The sequence below is a fragment of the Bacillus rossius genome, chromosome 1, assembly GCF_032445375.1.
Source record: "Bacillus rossius redtenbacheri isolate Brsri chromosome 1, Brsri_v3, whole genome shotgun sequence".
Classification (NCBI taxonomy): domain Eukaryota; kingdom Metazoa; phylum Arthropoda; class Insecta; order Phasmatodea; family Bacillidae; genus Bacillus; species Bacillus rossius.
This window is the reverse complement of record NC_086330.1, coordinates 6,089,287-6,110,098: the sequence shown is the minus strand read 5'-3', so window position 1 is coordinate 6,110,098 and position 20,812 is coordinate 6,089,287. Positions and strand designations below refer to the sequence as shown.

At 43.2% G+C, this 20,812-nt stretch overlaps 1 protein-coding gene across 1 annotated transcript in view; it reads left to right on the top strand.

The window, feature by feature from the left end:
* LOC134531577 (multiple epidermal growth factor-like domains protein 8) overlaps positions 1 to 19,995 on the top strand; it is a 131,884-nt gene extending 111,889 nt beyond the window's left edge. Inside the window, exons 38-40 of the mRNA XM_063367293.1 lie at positions 4,460 to 4,695; positions 6,685 to 6,872; positions 7,964 to 19,995. Of these exons, the coding sequence (XP_063223363.1) occupies positions 4,460 to 4,695; positions 6,685 to 6,872; positions 7,964 to 8,773 (1,234 nt within the window). The 3' untranslated portion in view covers positions 8,774 to 19,995. The remainder of the gene's footprint in view (positions 1 to 4,459; positions 4,696 to 6,684; positions 6,873 to 7,963) is intronic.
* The last annotated feature ends 817 nt before the right edge of the window (positions 19,996 to 20,812 follow it).

Here is a 20,812-nt window from a genome sequence, read left to right as displayed (position 1 = left end):
GCAGGTGACTGGGTTTTGAGAGCAGGTGACGGGGTTGTGAGTGCAGGTGACGTGGTTGTGAGTGCTAGTATGGGGGGTGTTAGAGCAGGTGACTGGGTTTTGAGAGCAGGTGACTGGGTTTTGAGAGCAGGTGACGGGGTTGTGAGTGCAGGTGACTGGGTTTTGAGAGCAGGTGACTGGGTTTTGAGAGCAGGTGACGGGGATGTGAGTGCAGGTGACGTGGTTGTGAGTGCTAGTATGGGGGGTGTTAGAGCAGGTGACTGGGTTTTGAGAGCAGGTGACGGGGTTGTGAGAGCAGGTGACTGGGTTTTGAGAGCAGGTGACGGGGTTGTGAGAGCAGGTGACTGGGTTTTGAGAGCAGGTGACGGGGTTGTGAGTGCAGGTGACTGGGTTTTGAGAGCAGGTGACGGGGTTGTGAGTGCAGGTGACTGGGTTGTGAGTGCAGGTGACTGGGTTTTGAGAGCAGGTGACGGGGTTGTGAGTGCAGGTGACTGGGTTTTGAGAGCAGGTGACGGGGTTGTGAGTGCAGGTGACTGGGTTGTGAGTGCAGGTGACTGGGTTTTGAGAGCAGGTGACGGGGTTGTGAGTGCAGGTGACTGGGTTTTGAGAGCAGGTGACGGGGTTGTGAGTGCAGGTGACTGGGTTGTGAGTGCAGGTGACTGGGTTTTGAGAGCAGGTGACGGGGTTGTGAGTGCAGGTGACTGGGTTTTGAGAGCAGGTGACGGGGTTGTGAGTGCAGGTGACTGGGTTGTGAGTGCAGGTGACTGGGTTTTGAGAGCAGGTGACGGGGTTGTGAGTGCAGGTGACTGGGTTTTGAGAGCAGGTGACGGGGTTGTGAGTGCAGGTGACTGGGTTTTGAGAGCAGGTGACGGGGTTGTGAGTGCAGGTGACTGGGTTGTGAGTGCAGGTGACTGGGTTTTGAGAGCAGGTGACGGGGTTGTGAGTGCAGGTGACTGGGTTGTGAGTGCAGGTGACTGGGTTTTGAGAGCAGGTGACGGGGTTGTGAGTGCAGGTGACTGGGTTGTGAGTGCAGGTGACTGGGTTTTGAGAGCAGGTGACGGGGTTGTGAGTGCAGGTGACTGGGTTTTGAGAGCAGGTGACTGGGTTTTGAGAGCAGGTGACGGGGTTGTGAGTGCAGGTGACTGGGTTTTGAGAGCAGGTGACGGGGTTGTGAGAGCAGGTGACTGGGTTTTGAGAGCAGGTGACGGGGTTGTGAGAGCAGGTGACTGGGTTTTGAGAGCAGGTGACGGGGTTGTGAGTGCAGGTGACTGGGTTTTGAGAGCAGGTGACGGGGTTGTGAGTGCAGGTGACTGGGTTGTGAGTGCAGGTGACTGGGTTTTGAGAGCAGGTGACGGGGTTTTGAGAGCAGGTGACGGGGTTGTGAGAGCAGGTGACTGGGTTTTGAGAGCAGGTGACGGGGTTGTGAGAGCAGGTGACTGGGTTTTGAGAGCAGGTGACGGGGTTGTGAGAGCAGGTGACTGGGTTTTGAGAGCAGGTGACGGGGTTGTGAGTGCAGGTGACTGGGTTTTGAGAGCAGGTGACGGGGTTGTGAGTGCAGGTGACTGGGTTGTGAGTGCAGGTGACTGGGTTTTGAGAGCAGGTGACGGGGTTTTGAGAGCAGGTGACGGGGTTGTGAGAGCAGGTGACTGGGTTTTGAGAGCAGGTGACGGGGTTGTGAGAGCAGGTGACTGGGTTTTGAGAGCAGGTGACGGGGTTGTGAGTGCAGGTGACTGGGTTTTGAGAGCAGGTGACGGGGTTGTGAGTGCAGGTGACTGGGTTGTGAGTGCAGGTGACTGGGTTTTGAGAGCAGGTGACGGGGTTGTGAGAGCAGGTGACTGGGTTTTGAGAGCAGGTGACGGGGTTGTGAGTGCAGGTGACTGGGTTTTGAGAGCAGGTGACGGGGTTGTGAGAGCAGGTGACTGGGTTTTGAGAGCAGGTGACGGGGTTGTGAGTGCAGGTGACTGGGTTTTGAGAGCAGGTGACGGGGTTGTGAGTGCAGGTGACTGGGTTGTGAGTGCAGGTGACTGGGTTTTGAGAGCAGGTGACGGGGTTTTGAGAGCAGGTGACGGGGTTGTGAGAGCAGGTGACTGGGTTTTGAGAGCAGGTGACGGGGTTGTGAGAGCAGGTGACTGGGTTTTGAGAGCAGGTGACGGGGTTGTGAGAGCAGGTGACTGGGTTTTGAGAGCAGGTGACGGGGTTGTGAGTGCAGGTGACTGGGTTTTGAGAGCAGGTGACTGGGTTGTGAGTGCAGGTGACTGGGTTTTGAGAGCAGGTGACTGGGTTTTGAGAGCAGGTGACGGGGTTGTGAGTGCAGGTGACTGGGTTTTGAGAGCAGGTGACGGGTTGTGAGTGCAGGTGACTGGGTTTTGAGAGCAGGTGACGGGGTTGTGAGAGCAGGTGACTGGGTTTTGAGAGCAGGTGACGGGGTTGTGAGAGCAGGTGACTGGGTTTTGAGAGCAGGTGACGGGGTTGTGAGTGCAGGTGACTGGGTTTTGAGAGCAGGTGACGGGGTTGTGAGTGCTGGTGACTGGGTTTTGAGAGCAGGTGACTGGGTTTTGAGAGCAGGTGACGGGGTTGTGAGTGCAGGTGACTGGGTTTTGAGAGCAGGTGACGGGGTTGTGAGAGCAGGTGACTGGGTTTTGAGAGCAGGTGACGGGGTTGTGAGTGCAGGTGACGTGGTTGTGAGTGCTAGTATGGGGGGTGTTAGAGCAGGTGACTGGGTTTTGAGAGCAGGTGACGGGGTTGTGAGTGCAGGTGACGTGGTTGTGAGTGCTAGTATGGGGGGTGTTAGAGCAGGTGACTGGGTTTTGAGAGCAGGTGACGGGGTTGTGAGTGCAGGTGACGTTGTGAGTGCTAGTATGGGGGGTGTTAGAGCAGGTGACTGGGTTTTGAGAGCAGGTGACGGGGTTGTGAGTGCAGGTGACGTGGTTGTGAGTGCTAGTATGGGGGGTGTTAGAGCAGGTGACTGGGTTTTGAGTGCAGGTGACGTTGTGAGTGCAGGTGACGTGGTTGTGAGAGCAGGTGACTGGGTTTTGAGAGCAGGTGACTGGGTTTTGAGAGCAGGTGACGGGGTTGTGAGTGCAGGTGACGTGGTTGTGAGTGCTAGTATGGGGGGTGTTAGAGCAGGTGACTGGGTTTTGAGTGCAGGTGACGTTGTGAGTGCAGGTGACGTGGTTGTGAGAGCAGGTGACTGGGTTTTGAGAGCAGGTGACTGGGTTTTGAGAGCAGGTGACGTGGTTGTGAGTGCAGGTGATGTGGTTGTGAATACAGGTGACGTGGTTGTGAGCGCTAGTATGGGGGTGTGAGAGCAGGTGACGGGGTTGTGAGTGCAGGTGACGTGGTTGTGAGCTCTAGTATGGGGTTGTGAGAGCAGGTGACTGGGTTTTGAGAGCAGGTGACATTTGTTGTGAGTGCAGGTGATGTGGTTGTGAATACAGGTGACGTGGTTGTGAGCGCTAGTATGGGGGTGTGAGAGCAGGTGACGGGGTTGTGAGTGCAGGTGACGTGGTTGTGAGCGCTAGTATGGGGGTGTGAGAGCAGGTGACGGGGTTGTGAATACAGGTGACGTGGTTGTGAGCTCTAGTATGGGGGTGTGAGAGCAGGTGACATGGTTGTGAGTGTAGGTGATGTGGTTGTGAGTACAGGTGACATGGTTGTGAGCGCTAGTATGGGGGTGTGAGAGCAAGTGACTGGGTTTTGAGTGCAGGTGACGTTGTGAGAGCAGGTGACGTTGTGAGTGCAGGTGACGTGAGTGCAGGTGACGTGAGTGCAGGTGACGTGAGTGCAGGTGATGTGGTTGAGTGCAGGTGACGTGGTTGTGAGTGCTAGTATGGGGTTGTGAGAGCAGGTGACTGGGTTTTGAGAGCAGGTGACTGGGTTTTGAGAGCAGGTGACTGGGTTTTGAGCAGGTGACGTGGTTGTGAGTGCAGGTGACATAGTTGTGAGTGCAGGTGACGTGAGTGCAGGTGACGTGAGTGCAGGTGACGTGAGTGCAGGTGATGTGGTTGAGTGCAGGTGACGTGGTTGTGAGTGCTAGTATGGGGTTGTGAGAGCAGGTGACTGGGTTTTGAGAGCAGGTGACTGGGTTTTGAGAGCAGGTGACTGGGTTTTGAGCAGGTGACGTGGTTGTGAGTGCAGGTGACATAGTTGTGAGTGCAGGTGACGTGAGCGCTAGTATGGGGGATTGAGAGCAGGTGCCTGGGTTTTGAGAGCAGGTGACGTGGTTGTGAGTGCAGGTGACGTGGTTGTGAGTGCAGGTGACATGGTTGTGAGTGCTAGTATGAGGGTGTGAGAGCAGGTGACTGGGTTTTGAGAGCAGGTGACGGGGTTGTGAGTGCAGGTGATGTGGTTGTGAGCGCTAGTATGGGGGTGTGAGAGCAGGTGACGGGGTGTGAGAGCAGGTGACGTGGTGTGAGCACAGGTGACGGGGTGTGAACGCAGTGTGACGGGGTGATCGCAGGTGCGAGTGTCACGGCCATGGCGACACGTGTGACCCGGTCACGGGCGAGAAGTGCAACTGCCAGAACAACACGGAGAGCGACCAGACGTGCCACAGCAAGAACTCCAACACCAAGTGCTGGCGCGTGCAGTGCTCCAAGTGTCGCGAGTCGTACCTGGGCAACCCCACCGCCGGCCACCAGTGCTACCGCCAGATGACTGTCGACTCCAAGTTCTGCTTCGACGCCAAGCAGCTGGGTATGCCTGCCTTTGTCTCTGCACATTTGCAATCTCTCACCTTTCATGCATAAAACAAAGATGTGTTGAAACATGCATTTATAAATAATATAATTATGTTTAATACTACATATATATATATATATATATATATATATATATATATATATAGCTTTACATGCAAGGGGATTTGGAAAAGTAAAGATACGCCACTGTCAATGGGAAAGGGAAAGTTTTGGTGGGTATGTGGGCAACACGGATTGTAACCTTGAACTTTTTGCTTTTTTCCCTCGCGGTCATTCGTTATTTCTACGCTGGTGTTGTTTGAGTATCACGTGTTTATTATGGTTGTGTCAATTCAGAATCCCACCAAATGTGAAGTGTGTTCTCTCATATGGCGAACCCTTCACAAAGCAATTGTTTCCATCTTTCAGAACATTATAAATAGACAAGAAATAACAACATGGTGTTGTGCTTTCTCTGAAAGTAAGACCTATGTTCATGAAGAACTCTGAACAAGTAGACCATCTGTGATCTGTGCTGCCGTTCTTCAAAGATCAGTGAAAGTAACTAGAGAAGATAAGCATCTCATACTGAAAGAATTACATGAAATCATATTGGAAGTGTCTATGACAACTGTTTATGAGACAATGACTTTAACTTCAGGGTGCCGGAAATTGAGTACACATTGGGTTCCAATAATGTAAACGGAAGAACACAAAAAAGAAAAAAAATGGGTTTTGCTCTACTTCCTCACATGCTATGCAGAAGCAAGAGATGAGTTTCTTAATTACATTGTTACTGGAGACAATATGTGGGTTTATCACTTTGCACCGTAATCCAAGTAACAGCCAATGCAATGGTGCCATAGGAATTCCCCAAAAGCCACGAAATTTAAAACTTCTATTTCATTAAAAATATCATGGCTTGGTTTTCTGGGACAGACAAGGCTTTTTTCTGATTAATTTCATGCCTCCCGGCACCACAAATAATCCTGATGCTTATGTAGGGACTGGGGACCAGGGGCGTAGCCAGGAAGGGGTTTTAGGGGTTCAAACCCCCCCCCCCCCTTAGCACCAAATCTTTAATTAATTTTTTATTCATCACTCAAACAAATTTCATATTACAATTAATAAAATTTTTACCATTACAATATTTAAATTTATGTACCGAAAACTGCTAAAATAGCACTATTTTACACCTTAAAATCCAAATTTTCCCGGGGGAGGACCCCCGGACTCCCGGACCCCCCCGCTTTCATGGGGGAGGGGGGGGCATGCTTCTTAACACCCCCCATACACAAATCCTGGCTGCTACGCTGCTGCTGGGGACATCTTAGACAAGCAATTCAAAACGCATGCTGACTAGCCGAGTCTACTGGCTTCATGACGACAATGCTTGTCTTCACACAGTGCTTCAAGCTAAAGCACTACCAATTTTCAACTGGGAAGTTTTTGACCATCTGCCACACAGTCCGGAACTCCCACCCAGCGACTTCCACTTAGTCCTTTAACCTGAAGAAACATCTTGCAGGGCAAAATTTCCATGGCCATGATGCGATCGAAATGCAAGTTGACAACAGGCGGTAAACTTCCATGACTTTGGGACACATGAGCTTGGGCAATGGTGGCAACTATTTGTATATTAGTAATGCATGTACTAGTAAGTAATATGTAATATATGTTTTATCAATTAAAAGGTTTTTGAATAAGTGTGTGGCAATGTTTTTTTTTTTTTTTACTTTTCGTAATGCCCTCTTATGCAGGTATGATGAAAGGTTCCATGGTTTAAAATGCTGAATCTTACATTGCTGAAATTTTTTTTCTTTTGGTTCGTATCCGGCAAGTAGTTAAATACATTAATTTCAGTTCAAATCCATTAGTATTCTAACTGTGCAGGGCACAGGTGATGTGAAGGAAAATGAGTGATGCCTTCATGTGTGTGTGTGTGTGTGTGTGTGTGTGCATGGCACGTCGCGAGTGGTACTACTGGTTCGGTGCCGTGTTGCAGAGGAATGCCGCTCGAAGCCCGAGCCACTGCACCCTGGTCAGTCCGTGTTCTTCGTGGTGCAGCCGCGCTTCATGAACGTCGACATCCGCATCATCGTGGACGTGACTGAGGGCGCGCTCGACCTGTACCTCAGTCCCCGGGACGACACCATCGTCATCAGCGTGAACGCAAGCTCTGGGGCCCATGTGGTGTGTGTCTGTCTTCCTTTCTCTGGTATCACTTGCATTCTGTGGCACGAGGCTGGCCTTGAACCAGTGCCCTAGAGATGGGCAGAGACTCGAAAACCTCGAGCCGGGTCAAGCGAGATGCTTCAGCTCGACTCTGCATGGTAGTCGAGTTCATTGTACTCAGTCGAACGAGATTCAACTTTTTTTTTAACGCATTAAATATTCGGCATGTGCTGCAAACATAAAATCACATACAACTCATGCAAACTTTTTATTTTGAATCTGTGTATTTTCATTCTTCCATTTACGTTTTCCCACCATTTACGTAGTTATCTTAGAGTAGATGTATTTAACATAATCACAACACCCGGAAAACATGTACGCCACTATTTCTGTCTCAAAACACAAGACATCTTTACCATTAATCAATGAAATGCCAGCAGTACACTATAGATTTGTAACACAGCAAACCAACTTTGGGAAGAAAATATTTGGTCTCCTAAGTACTTTTTTTCTACTACAGTGTCAATCGATAGTATCAATGTTCGACAAGAATGTAGCAAAACCAAAAGTGATACATCTTGTACTTGTGTTTTCATGTCTTTCATTATCCACTCAAAAGGGCGGACGACTTTATTTTTAATATGTGGCTCGCTGTTTGGAAATGAATAAGTATATTAATTTTTGAAGTGCGAGAAATCGTTGTTACTACAACATGGTGGAAGAAAACAGGAAAATAATATGGCAGTTAACCTTTTTCCTGCCTGTGTTTATACATTTCGTTTAGTAAACATACGTAAATAGATTAAACACAGTTTTTGACCTGTTCATATTTGAGATTTGCACAAATTTTTAGTCGTAGGATCTAATAATTTGGAGCAGTTTATAACTTTATAACACTTTTTGAATTTTGGTTTTTTTATTTGATTTAGAAAATTAATTTACTGCTCTGTCAGTTTTTCTCAGCTCGATGCTGAGTCATGGGGAATGCTGTATAGCATTCTCACCTGGTGATTCCTTCAACCGTCCCTACGTCCTGAATGGTAGCTCTCCGCTGGTGTGACGTGGTGGTGTGCAGTGAGCACAGTGCGAGTGTGTGCGTGGTGTGGCAGGTGGGCACGGACCCGCGCTACCACAAGCGCGAGCGGGACTACAGCCCGCCGCCCGAGGACTACGACAGCCCCGGGCTGCCGGACTTGGTGGACCTGCTCCCGCCCAGCGCCGACCACCAGAACGCCAGCGCCGCCTCCCAGATGTTCGTGGCCATGGAGCGAGCCGCCCGCGGGCTCACCACCTTCGTCACCGTGCAGCGCAAGAACACGCTGCTGCGCGTGCGGGGCCTGCGTGACCGCCTGGTGCTCACGCTGCCCCAGGACAAGCACGACCTGGGCGCCACGCGCTTCTACCTCGCCCTCACCGCCGCCGACGCGTCGTCCCCCGGCCGCGGCATCGTGTTCTTCCGCCAGGACCAGCTGCACATCGACCTGTTCGTGTTCTTCTCCGTGTTCTTCTCCTGCTTCTTCCTGTTCCTGGCGGCGTGCGTGGTGGCCTGGAAGGCCAAGCAGGCGGCGGACGTGCGCCGCGCACGCCGCAGACACGTGGTCGAGATGCTGCACATGGCCAAGCGCCCCTTCGCGTCCGTCACGCTGCTGCTGAGCGACGCGGAGCCGGGGGAGGCGGCCCGGTCGCCGTGCCGCAAGAAGCGCAAGCAGCCGCTGACGGCGGGGGAGGTGCGTCCCGTGGCCGTGGAGCCCACGGACGACGGCGTGGCGGCCGTGGGCACGGTGTTCGTGCGGCTGCCCGGGGGTCGCGAGGCCCCGGTGCAGCTGGCCCTCGCCTCGTCGCTCGTCCTGCTCACCAGGGTCTACCCCCTGAACGGGCGGGCGTTCCTGCGTCGCCGCAGCAGCCACGCGCCCACGTAGTGGCGCCCCTGCCGGAGGCCCGCGACCGGGCTGTTCAGCTAGTCCGCCAGCCGGTCGGTTCCGACGTCTTCCAGACCCCACACGGAGGGATTAGCGTTTACTCGTGTATTGTCTCGGTGGTTTGAACAACATGTACACCTACTAACAGGAGCCAGCGTGAGGCTGCACACTTCTACTTCGTTGGCTGTAAAGACAACTTGTGGTTTTATAAGGAGACATTCAGTATTTCATCTCTGAGTTATAGGAGCCCCACTCTTTATTTGCATCAGTAATTGTAATTGATAAGCTTGAGATTTTTGATTGATTGATTAATTTATATTATTAATTTTTTTAAATAAGTGTAATTCAGTCAAACATGTCCCTCTATGGCCAGTTCATTCCTGGAAATGCTCTTGCGTTTTTGCAGTGATTCTAGTTTTTCGGAAAGGTAAGTTCAAATTGATGTTAGGTTATGATTTGTTTTCGAGACATTTCGTGTTGATTTAGTCCTGTACTTATCTTTGAGAATTTGTATGTTTAAAAACAGGAATGCACTCCTATAAAAATGGAAATTTTTTTTAGGCAAAACTAAGTATTGATATCAATATCTTGAATTACATTCATCATTCAGCAGCAATTTGTGCAAACCTTAGGTTCAATGAGGATAAGTGGTTATCATAAGGCAGTGTGGGAAATGATTTCTGTTCTATTATCTTGTGAATAGAGTCAGTAATGTTCGTTGTTTGCAATGGGAGCCACTGTGACATTTAAGTGAAACACCTTGTATACATCAAGGGCAAGGAAACAGATGGTAAAAGGCAGACCCGCACTCTCTAGGCAGCTAGTAATGACATGAGTTGTTGCTGGGAAAAAAAAAAATATTATTATAGAGGGACTGACTGTTTTAATTTTAATGTACTCTTGTTTTAACCACGATCATTCCTTGGTGCTTTGTACTACTTCATACTTGCAATCTTATTGAAGAAATCATGAATTTGAAACAGACATGCTAATTGTCACTTTACACGTGAATATTTCATGTGCTCGACAGTGCCGGACTCAGACTCATCCAAAGGAACTCCTACCACGTGGTTTGAACTAAACGGCTCTTCTCGTTAGACGTGGCTTGCACACGACACTGTGCAGGCTGGCCGGGGCACAGCCAGTGGGTTCCTGTTTTTCTGGAACCATCTACATGACGTGGGCAACGTCTCTCCAACCCAGTTTGACGGTCCGTTGGCGTCCCGAAGAACAGTATATTCTGTCCAGAGTCCCAGAGTCTTGGAATTCTCCTGGATGTTTCCTTGTTGAGCTGAAACGCAGCCAGTGGGTGTGTGCTGTGGGTGAGATCTAAATCTGCCTCGGTTAAAAACTGCATTTATTACATAACCCATCTGTTTATGTATGATTATATTCATGCCAGTTACAAGTTGCAAGTGTAGATTTGTGTTACTGTTGTTATTTTATATTTCAAGGGTTTTCAGGTTCCCTTCCCTGTGATATTATATCTTGGTTCTGAAATTAGTTTTTAAGTTTTGGGGTATGTGTCTGGATGTTATTTGTTGGTTCGTTCATAGCTAGTTTCTTGGTCTTCTAAGCTGATTTTCTTCTACACCACACTCTCCCCCTACAAGTGTGGCTTCTAGGTTCCGCTGTGTCGCACTATGGCTCTCTGAACTAATTTTTCCTGTTATCTCATTGATCCTATGGATACGGTTGTGAATTTTAATTCAATTTTTGTATGGCATCATTTTTTTTTATGTTGAAAATAACACATTCCAGTTTATATTCAATCAGATAGGTGAGTGTTAAAACTGAAAATGAAGCAACGACCCTGCCAGGTGTTAGCCGAGCCACGACTACCGCTTGATTCACGCACATTCTCGGGAAGCGAGCGAGGGACGGGATGCTCGGTGGACCGTGGTGCCTCGCCGTGCCTCGTGGTGCCTCGTCGTGCCTCGTCGTGCCTCGTCTCGGAGCCGACCTCCGGGCCTGCCGGACGTGCCGTCGGCCTCGAAGCAAAGGCAGCCGTGATCGAAGAGACTGATGCGATTGCAATCAATTCGTCCAGTTCTGCCCTTTATCGCAGCTGCGTGGCTCATGTAGGCGCAAGTGAAAGGGCATGACATCGCATGTTTCTACTTTTGCCGAGCGATTTGTGTATTTACTTAATTATCTTTTAACATGCTGTTGCCCATCGTTGGTGCATAGCTGTAAGCAAGTAATGTTCATGAATATGTATTAAATGTTTATTTTACGTGTGTTGTGTGTATTACGTATTACTGAAATGATAAGTATTAAATACTCATTCTAGATATGAAATCATATGGTTAGGAGCAATAGACTGTATAGTTGTGAGTGTTATAGCTGTGAAGTTTTGTTGTAACTTTAAGCATGGTACAGTCCGTTGTGTACAGAAACACTTTGTTACAAAGTGGTGTATTGTGTAAAGTGGTTTCAAATTCCCTCCAGAAAACTTCTTTTTCAGTAACATGTCAGTATTATGAGTACAGAACTGATATATAAGTACTTTGTAGTGAAGGATTCTGCTCTAGATTGATAGTCACCTTGTTGTTATGATTTTGATTTGGTGTGTCTCTTTTATGTAACGGCATTTTGGGCATTCCAACTTTTTAAAGAAGCAATTGCATATAAAATCATTATATTTTCACAGTTCTAGTATCCTGATGGTACAGTAAAAGCTCTTGGAAGTTAACTGATTTAGTACATCAAATTTTAATCATATTTTGTTACTGTTGTTTAGTCTACTTTTTTCATTACCTTTACTCACTGGTTTCATTATTTTTTAATATTTTTTTCTCCGTCCATGCCATGTACTTTTCGACTGTGCTATAGTGATAAAATGTTAGCATCCTCTATCTGTCATATGCTACCCAAATAGAAAATGTCATTCTATTAGTGGTAGCCACGGAAACACAAATCTGTTCGATTATTGCTCCACCATCCCTGATTTCCAATTTCTGTGTAATTTTTCACTTAAAACAAACAAAATTTGAAAATTTCTTACCTACTGTAATATTCAATGCCTGTGGTAGAGTATGTGGCAGCTTGTTTGTGTTCCTTCTAGTAGAAAAATTAAAACCTAGTCAATTATGTGGTCATGATTATGAGTGACGATTACATAACATTTTATATTTAAAATTAAAAATACAGATTTGATAGTATTCAATATACCATACAGTATACATAATTGATATCTGAAAAGAATATGTGAAATGTGTAATGTGGCTGAAGAAGTACGTATTCCATAATAGTAATTATTTTGGTTAGCAAAATTGTTCGAAAATGTAATAGTTTGCTACTAAAGGGGGACATGTAGACTATCAATCTTTTCCATTTTCTGTGTTGAAAACCTAACATGAGCAGTTGTATCAATTCCTAAAACAAATCATTTACTACGGTATTTCAAGTATTTGGCATCCTCCATAATGTCTGATGGTGCAGCTACAATTTTAAATACCCATATAAAAATTACCACATTTTGAATCACGCCTCAAAAAAGAAAAGGCAGTCATTATTTTGCAAATAAGATTTGGCAGGTTAACATGTTAATATTAGTTTGGAGTAAGACTAAAAAATCTATCTGTATTTTTTTTTAATTGTATGTGGCTCGTAAAATTAATTTGGGAGGTATAAAAAACTTTTGTGGATTCATTTTATCTCCAAAAACTAAAAAGTTGTAATTATTGTTGAAATTGCATAACTTCTGTACGTAATGATGTATCTGTATAGATTTTTTTCATGATAATTTTTTTGTGTCCAAACTGTGGTTTTAAGAAGGAATCTCATGATTCTCTGTCATTTAAATTGTGTTGTATTTTTACATTATTTTGATCTGAAATTTGTTTGGCATTGTGTGTTTCGTATTGTGTAGTTATACATGTGGAATCATAGTGCAGTTATTGCTCCATTTTACAGGGCAATTTTTTTAATTTTTGTACACACAATTGTTTAGTCATATACATACATAAATAGATGTGGTAATTTTACAACCAATTAGACAAATTTTAATACAAGATTAAGGTTGCTGTAATGATACATTTTAAACTGTTTCTTTTAATTGGTGTAATTATTTTATGTTGCTCACTTTTGCGTACTTTTTATTTTTAAATAATATTTAATTCATTCTTTCTTCAGAGGCGACCGAGAGGGGAGAAGGTGTCTCCTCCTCATCCTTCCCAATAATGTAACAGGTGCAGTGGATAAAAAGACTTTTGAAGTAAACTTTGAGCTATTTTATACATGTGGTATTTAATACTAATGAAAGACAGATGTATAACTATTAAAATTTTAGTCTGGATCTAATATCTGGACTCGGTTATTAGTATCTACACTAGAACCTCGATTTTACGAACTTCCGATTTAACAAAGCAAGTATTATACAAATATGTTTTCAGAAACCATAGAAAAATAAGATATATTGACACCAAAATATTGTGCCGTTCATTAGTAAATTCGACACGATATATTTTAAATTTTTATTATGATTTTAAATTTTTGTGTGGAAATTTTATTTGCTCTACTATAGTGTAAATTTGTTAGTCTGGTGTACTCCTCTGAGTTAAACTTTGTCTCAGTGCCCTGAAGCCCCTTTCCCATCGGCGTATCGGATATTTTGCTGGCCTAACCCCTGACTGGCAGACCGCTTACCATTACCCCCGCCTTCAGTCACGCCTCAAGCCTGTAATATTATTTCTCTTCGTGACCCTAACTGCATAGGCAAGCCTGTAGCTTGCAGGCGACCAGTTCGCAGAGACGAGCTGAGATTCGCGTTTTTCATCACGTATTAGTATTGTGTTCGCCCCTCTGCAGCCACGACGGGGCGTAGTTTCCCATCAACGTTGCATCTTACCCCACCTCCCCCCCTTCTCAGTTCCAAGTAAGACCAATGACCGGTCGTAACCCCCTGGACACCGGTGACCGTTCTCAAGGTCTACCCGCAAAAACGAGTGCGCCAAAACTGATCGCAAGAGCCACCTAGCGACCAAGTCGCGAACTTCTCCGCTTGCCTGCCCGCTAGGGCGCCAGAGAGCAGCACCTGCTTTGCCTTGAGTTATATGGACGCCGTGGTCGAGTCGATTGTTTTCAACTCAGACCTGCTCCGACAGAGTTCTCTACGGTCGCCCAGTGTGGCCAACTTCAAGACTCCTGCTAGAGTTTTTTTCTCCGCCCGCATTCGGGCAACTTCGGTATTTTTCGGCGGCCCAGACACCCCCCCCCTTCCACCCGTTAGAGCCGGTGGGCACTTTTAATTACGAGACGCGGCTTCCCGCGACACAGACCAACTCGCGTCGCGTCTGCAGACAGACCTCCATCGAGTATCGGCGAATCGGCAAGACTTCATCCGACCGCTAACGACTATGTAGTCGCTTCGTATAAGGGATGCTATCCCTCAAGTTAATTCTAGTAGTTTAGTCTGTCTGCATAGTTTAGTTATTTGCCTTAGAAATTTTTCTCTTTTAAATTTAATAATGAAGAAATCATCCGCGTCCTGCCGCGCTATTCGCGAGCTCCAGACCCTGGCTGACTCCACGATGGCAGCGTGCTGGGCAACTCCCCTGTTTTGGTGAGTGATAATTCGCGACCCCCCCTTTTTTCCCTTAAATTTCTTTGGGCATTTTCTGCCCCATAGACTGCCTGTATACAAGTTCTAATCAGGTTTGATTTGGACTGTTGCAGACAGGGTTCGATGACTGGGAGAGATTGATTGCTCTCATCTCGTGCCCACCCCCCCCCCCCCCCTTCTGTTCCGTGGGTCACATTAGAAGAAACGCTTCTACTACCCGACGTGATCGTTTGAAGACCCCGGGTGGTAATGTAAATTCAACATTTCCCCCTTACCTAGCTACGAACTATTTTAAGCGGATGACCAAACCACCAGCGACCAGTGTTTTTCTCAAGAAAATGTAGAGCGAATAGAACTAATTATCAATGTAATCATCGGATCCATACAATTTTGGGTGTGAAACTTATAATGCAAATGTTTATATGTCAAACTAATAATGTAAAGTGTTTAAAGATTCGTGGGCCGGCCCCATTTTCGTTTTTCCTTTTGTTAATCTTTGAAACTTGTTAAAACCTTGTGTGTGTAAAATAATCCAAACAAGATAATTCTTCAGGGCAAATAAAACAGGGAAACTATAGATCAAGTTAATCGTGTAGTTTTTATTTATTGATTTTAACGATCCACCAACTTCCTCCTTGCTTGTTACAGGAAGTTCCTAAATTTTGTGTGTTCCCCACCTCGTGTCGCCTCTGGTAAATCAATTTATTTAACTAATTTTTTTTCAGCATGTTTCCAAGGCTTTTTAATTAATTTAAAATAATTCAATTTTGAGGCACGAGGGGTGTAACAATATAAATAATAATAAAAAAAATTTTTTCTGAAAAATCACATTGTAAGCTTATAAACATATTTTTTTTTATGCATAACATTTATTGTGTGTAGGTTTTAATACTCTCTAATAATTTCCTATAAGAAGAAGGGAAAAAATTGAACTTTTTGTTTAAAACTACGGCAGTGGTAGCTTCTGTATACTGGCGCACACAGGTTTTCAGCTTGCTATACAAACAAAAATTTGTGATGACTTTCAAAAATTCCTGCATTTCTCGCACTATAATGTTCGTACAGTATTTTAATGAATGTGTGTGTCATTACAGCGCAGTGTTTTTCTTAACCATAAATGTCTGTGATCACTTTTCTAATACTTAATGCTTGTTCCCCTCGATTCTGGTAATTAATATGCGTTTGTAAACATCTAAAACCGCGAGCTGTTAGGAATAACTTATAAAGCTGATAAGAGGAAGCACATTGAAATGCAAGGCAGGATATTCTTTCAGCTTATCAACCAGGTTCTGGGCAAGTCTTGTTTAACCAGTAGTACTTTTGATTCTCTTTTTACTCTGCCTTTATCACTTGTGTCTTTGGGTGGAATCATGCTGTTCACAAGTGGAATAAGTCACTAGTCACGTGATCGTAGGAATAACAGTGTGTGTGTGAAAGGCTGGCATGATTACACCGCATGGTACGCTGTATCGTACGGTTTGCTACAGCAGAGACGTTAGCATCCGAGACGGGCCAGTGCACATTACCATGTTCACACGTGCGGCCGCAGGTTTTTTCTTTGCATTAATGATATTAAATATTAAATTATATTTTATTTATTAAGACCAAATACACACAAATAATACCAGATATATTTGGTTCAAAATAACAACCTAATATATTCGGTGGTTTGATTTTTTTGGGGGGGGGGGAATGGGCCACCCTTGATTTTAGAACAGTAGCATTTTTACGAATGCGAATGCAGTCCGTGGAACTGTGAGCATGCGTAACATTGGGGTTTAAGTGTAGATATTAAGTCTCATTTCCCAGTCTTTATTGCGGACTTCTGGTGACCTGCCAGTCAGTCCTGGATCCATCCCTGGCTTTTTTTCAATTTCTTTAAATTTTGCAAGATGTGTTTTTGAAAATTGTACTTTTTACCTGATCTGCAGTTAACACAGACCATTTAATATCTTGACTGTATCATGACATTCCACAATGAAATAACTGTCTTAATTCCATTTTGTTTGTGTTTAAATGTTGTGTGTCCTTTTAAATTTGTGTTTTTAACAACTTATTTCACAAATTTTAATTCTTCGGAAGCCGAAATGGAGGAAATCAACTCAAAATGCCACTGTGACTTGAATGCAGAAACTCTCTTGGGCTTTAAGGTTGGCAGTTCTGGACAGTAATTGAAAAGTTTGAGCCTGTAGGTCGTATGGTCAGAGTGAAACTTTAGGCAAGGCATCGTCATCTCGATTTAATCAGTACCAACTTTCATTTTTTTGTTAGTTTTAAATACTAGCAGTTCTTTGTGTTGTTTTTATTGTATTTTTGCAAGATTGACTGTCCATTGTCTAAATTTTTTTAAATACAGTTATGCATGATAAATTTGTAATGTTGATATGTAGTATTTTTCTGTGTAAATTGTTTTACTTTTTTTATGCATTTTGCACATGTGTGTGTTTATGTATATGTATACGTGTGTGTATATTAGATGTATTGCGTAATTGTATTGACTTTGTTTGCCAGACTGATGTTGTCATCTATGAATGGGTAGAATCTCACTGTTAAGGTCTCGTGAAGGAATTGCTTACACCAATACTCAGATATTATTCTCCCTCTTATTTATGAAAACATTTCTAATTTTGTTACTTGTAATAACATCTCATTGCAATCGTGAAGTAAGGGAAATATATCTCAGTGATTTAAAAAAAAAAAATCCAACGAATACTAGAAATTAAATAAATGTAAATACTGGTGGAAAAAATTGGGCAGCATGTTAGAGTATCTTTTTATTCAACTTGGTTATGCAATACTTAACAGTTGAATTACTATTTTAAATTTAGAATAATTGTTAATAACAAATATTGATCCATTATCTATTCATGCACATGAAACTGATACAACTTTTGTAATTTTTTTTGTGTCCCATTTTATGTTGTCTAGGTGACTCACCAACATGATGTTTCCATTTGTGTTTACTGTTTCAATTACTGGTTATTAACTTATTAAAGTAATAATTGAAAGAAAAAGAATCCGTTTTTAATTACGTATTTGAGTAACTGTGTTGTAGTAAGCAAAGTTGATACTAACAAGAAATTTTTATATTTATTTACAGGAGAAATACATAATAAAAGAGTCTGTCTGTCTGTCTGTCTGTCTGTCTGTCTGTCTGTCTGTCTGTCTGTCTGTCTGTCTGTCTGTCTGTCTGTCTGTCTGTCTGTCTGTCTGTCGTTCAAGTAGCGCAGAGAGAAAGGCCTGGAGCAGTGGAACCTGATACCTTGATCCCCCAACAGGGTCCGTGTGCACCTCGCAACATACCGTAATTATTTTGACGTGATAACGTCTTATAAATCGATGAATGCCACCTGCATGCACGAAAAATTGTCACGTTCCGCCTGAGCCGAGCATGCAAGATCCGGCCAACCACCGTGCGAGAAAATCTATAATATCAAACAGGTTAAGGCGGTTTTTTTTACTAATTGTTCGTGATTATATTTAAAAAAATTATTTAAATTAAATTTGCAAAAACTGTAAATAATATTTGAAAATTAAAAAGTATGCGATTTTTCATCAATGTTTTCGTATAACGTTATCACATAAAATTATCGTCCGTAAACCGACTTTACAGACTTTTTTTTTAAATCTAATTTTATAGCAACTTTTCATTTTCATTATCCCATGTGAAGAACATGTATACTACTGACTGATTACAATATATCTAAACACAAAGGGGTTTAAATAGGTTTATCGTAGATTATAGAGCAGCACTAACAAAGGATATATCACGCTCTTCAAGTATAATGTCTTAGTGACGAGTGTGACCTGTAGACTTCCCTAATGAAGCACTAGTACCTGTGTCAGGTAGTAATAAATAAAACAAGTTAATTTGTACCCCATGGTTATTAGTTACAAGCTAGACACATTCTGTAGTTTCTGGTTTTAATTTGGGAGTGTTCCGGCTTACGCCTCAGCTATCAGATCTCATCACTGCACTGCCGGCGTGTTTAGTTCGCTCAGAGTTTATCATTACTGTCGCTTTTCGTTTCAGTACAGCGTTTCCTGGTTTATAGTGGGTTACAATTCACATTGATGTTTGACAACTGGCCTCCCTGGTCCCAAAATTAGACTACCTAGATCCTCAAACAGCCATAAATGGTGCCATCAAATACGTATAAAAATCTGAGTGATTGTAATGGGCTGTCAGCTTTGAATTGATACTCAACATTGTTAGCTATGACTAAACACTTAAGCATTTATTTATGATACTAGCCTTGTGCCCAATGGGATTTCCCATCCTCATTTTTGATGACTTCCCAAAAGCACTGATACAACTGATACAATCTTTTATTAATAAACAGAAGCCTAAACACCAATTTCCATATTTCTCACTTCAAAAATGACAAAATGTTATATGTAGGTACACAAATCACAAAGCAAACTCAATAAATTTGTTTCTCCCAGCCAAGAAGTCAAATATAAATAAAATATATTGAAAAAAGTAAAGCAATTTCGTTAAGTTTTCACTGTTCAAACACAAAGCGAAATCAGTAAATCCATACAGCCTAGCCAAGTAAATTTGATGTTGGTTTGTATTCGTAAATTCGCTTAGTTCTGTCACTGATGTAAACTTATGAAAATACTTATGTCACTGAGAAAAACATCCAAAAATTCTGTGAACAATTTTTAAAAATCAACTTTTTTTTTACAAACTGTACTCAGCTGAGAAAACTCTTTCAACTTAAAATTAAGATACCTTTTTTTTTACACGAGCTGATTTTGATGAAATAATGACAGGCCCCAATCTTTGCTCCAGTTACCTGTGAAAACCCCATGAAAATTTGACTAGTAGTTTTGGAGATTAGCGTATTCAAACTGACCAAGTTTTTAAAAATAGTCTTATTGTATTCTGTTACACTCCCTACATCATCCGTAATCAGTTTTTGCCAAATATGTATTTCCAGTTTTTAGAGACAATGATTTTACATTTTTACTATAGAGAAGATTAAAAAATTAAGATACATTAACCCCTTTTTATGCCATGTTAAATGTAGTAGCTTGCAGGTCCTACACCACTGTTTGGGGTTTCACACTGCGGTGCAGTCAGACGGACATTCCTGGTGGTTGTTCACAATTACAAGATAACCAAGTGTTTCGTATTAAGTGTGTACATGCTAGGGCGGTGTTTGTAAAAAAAAAAACTGGCAGAGATTTGAAATACCAATTGGTTTATAGCAAGAATGTATGTTTTTCGTAATTCTTTCTCGGTCATCGTGTTACTGTCTGTCGTGGAATACTTGGTAAAGTTGTGCGGAGCTGCGTTCAGGCGTTCAGGCAGGGGCGGAACGGAGGGAGGGGGGGGGGGGGAAGGGTATTTTGCCCCCCCTCTGAAACCTTGAAGTGGGGGCAAACGTGAGCAAAGAAAGTGCTGTGTAATCAATTTTTAGATAATAAAACTGCTTAAATAGCACCATTTTCCACCTTGAAATACAAATTTTCCCGGGGGAGGACCCCCTGCACCGGTTGCGTCGCTCAGTGACGGTTGTGCAGCGCTGTGATGGTTGTACTGTCTGTTGGTGTTCTGTTGCTCCCATAGTTGTATCATTGGTTTACTAATTTTTATTGTACAATAGCAAAGAAATATACGTAATATATTAAATGTTTTCTGATTTTTCATTGTGGTATTATTGTACGTCACCCCTGTTTGAGACCACTATTTGAACAAATTGCCAATGTTGATGTAGAGGCACAATGATAAACTTTTCAAAATAAAACTGTGTGAAAAGTATTTCGTAATTATTTGTGTTATGTTGTTATTGATTTCTTCCTTCAAAATTTTAGTGCAAACTATGGTTTACATCTTATTTCCATTGACACCAGTTGGTGTAGTTGTGAACAAGTCGCATGATCCTGAATTTCATTGACATCTGGACTGTTATGAATTAAACGGAAGTAGATTGTATGGAAATGTCTCACCACAGTGCTGCTATCTGTAGAAGTCTCGGAAAGCTACAAAATATGGCGGACCCTTATGATTCATCCATATTGCTTTTTAGATCGCAGAGTTTACACCATACATAGGTATTTAAAATAAATATCCTTTAATACTTTATGTTATAATTAGAGACAAAATTTTATGGTTTTATTTTTAGGCCAATTTCCTTTTAAAACAGGAGGTTCCTGTGTTATTTTTATGAACTCTATTCATAAATATAGCACCATTTCCAACTAATATGACACTTTCTTGTTATGATACTTACTTAGACAAAATAGTCTTATTTAGAATAATACGTGATGCACGTTTACGTTATAATGATTTGGAATAAGCATGTCTTGACTACTGGGAACAGTACAAATATATCAGCAATAATATGTGCATTTGAAAAATGTACCAATGTCATTATGAAGAAATTAACTATTAATAACAGTTGCAATATAAAAAAATATTACAATCTAATTAGTACGTACATTTATTTTGGTACTAACTAAAT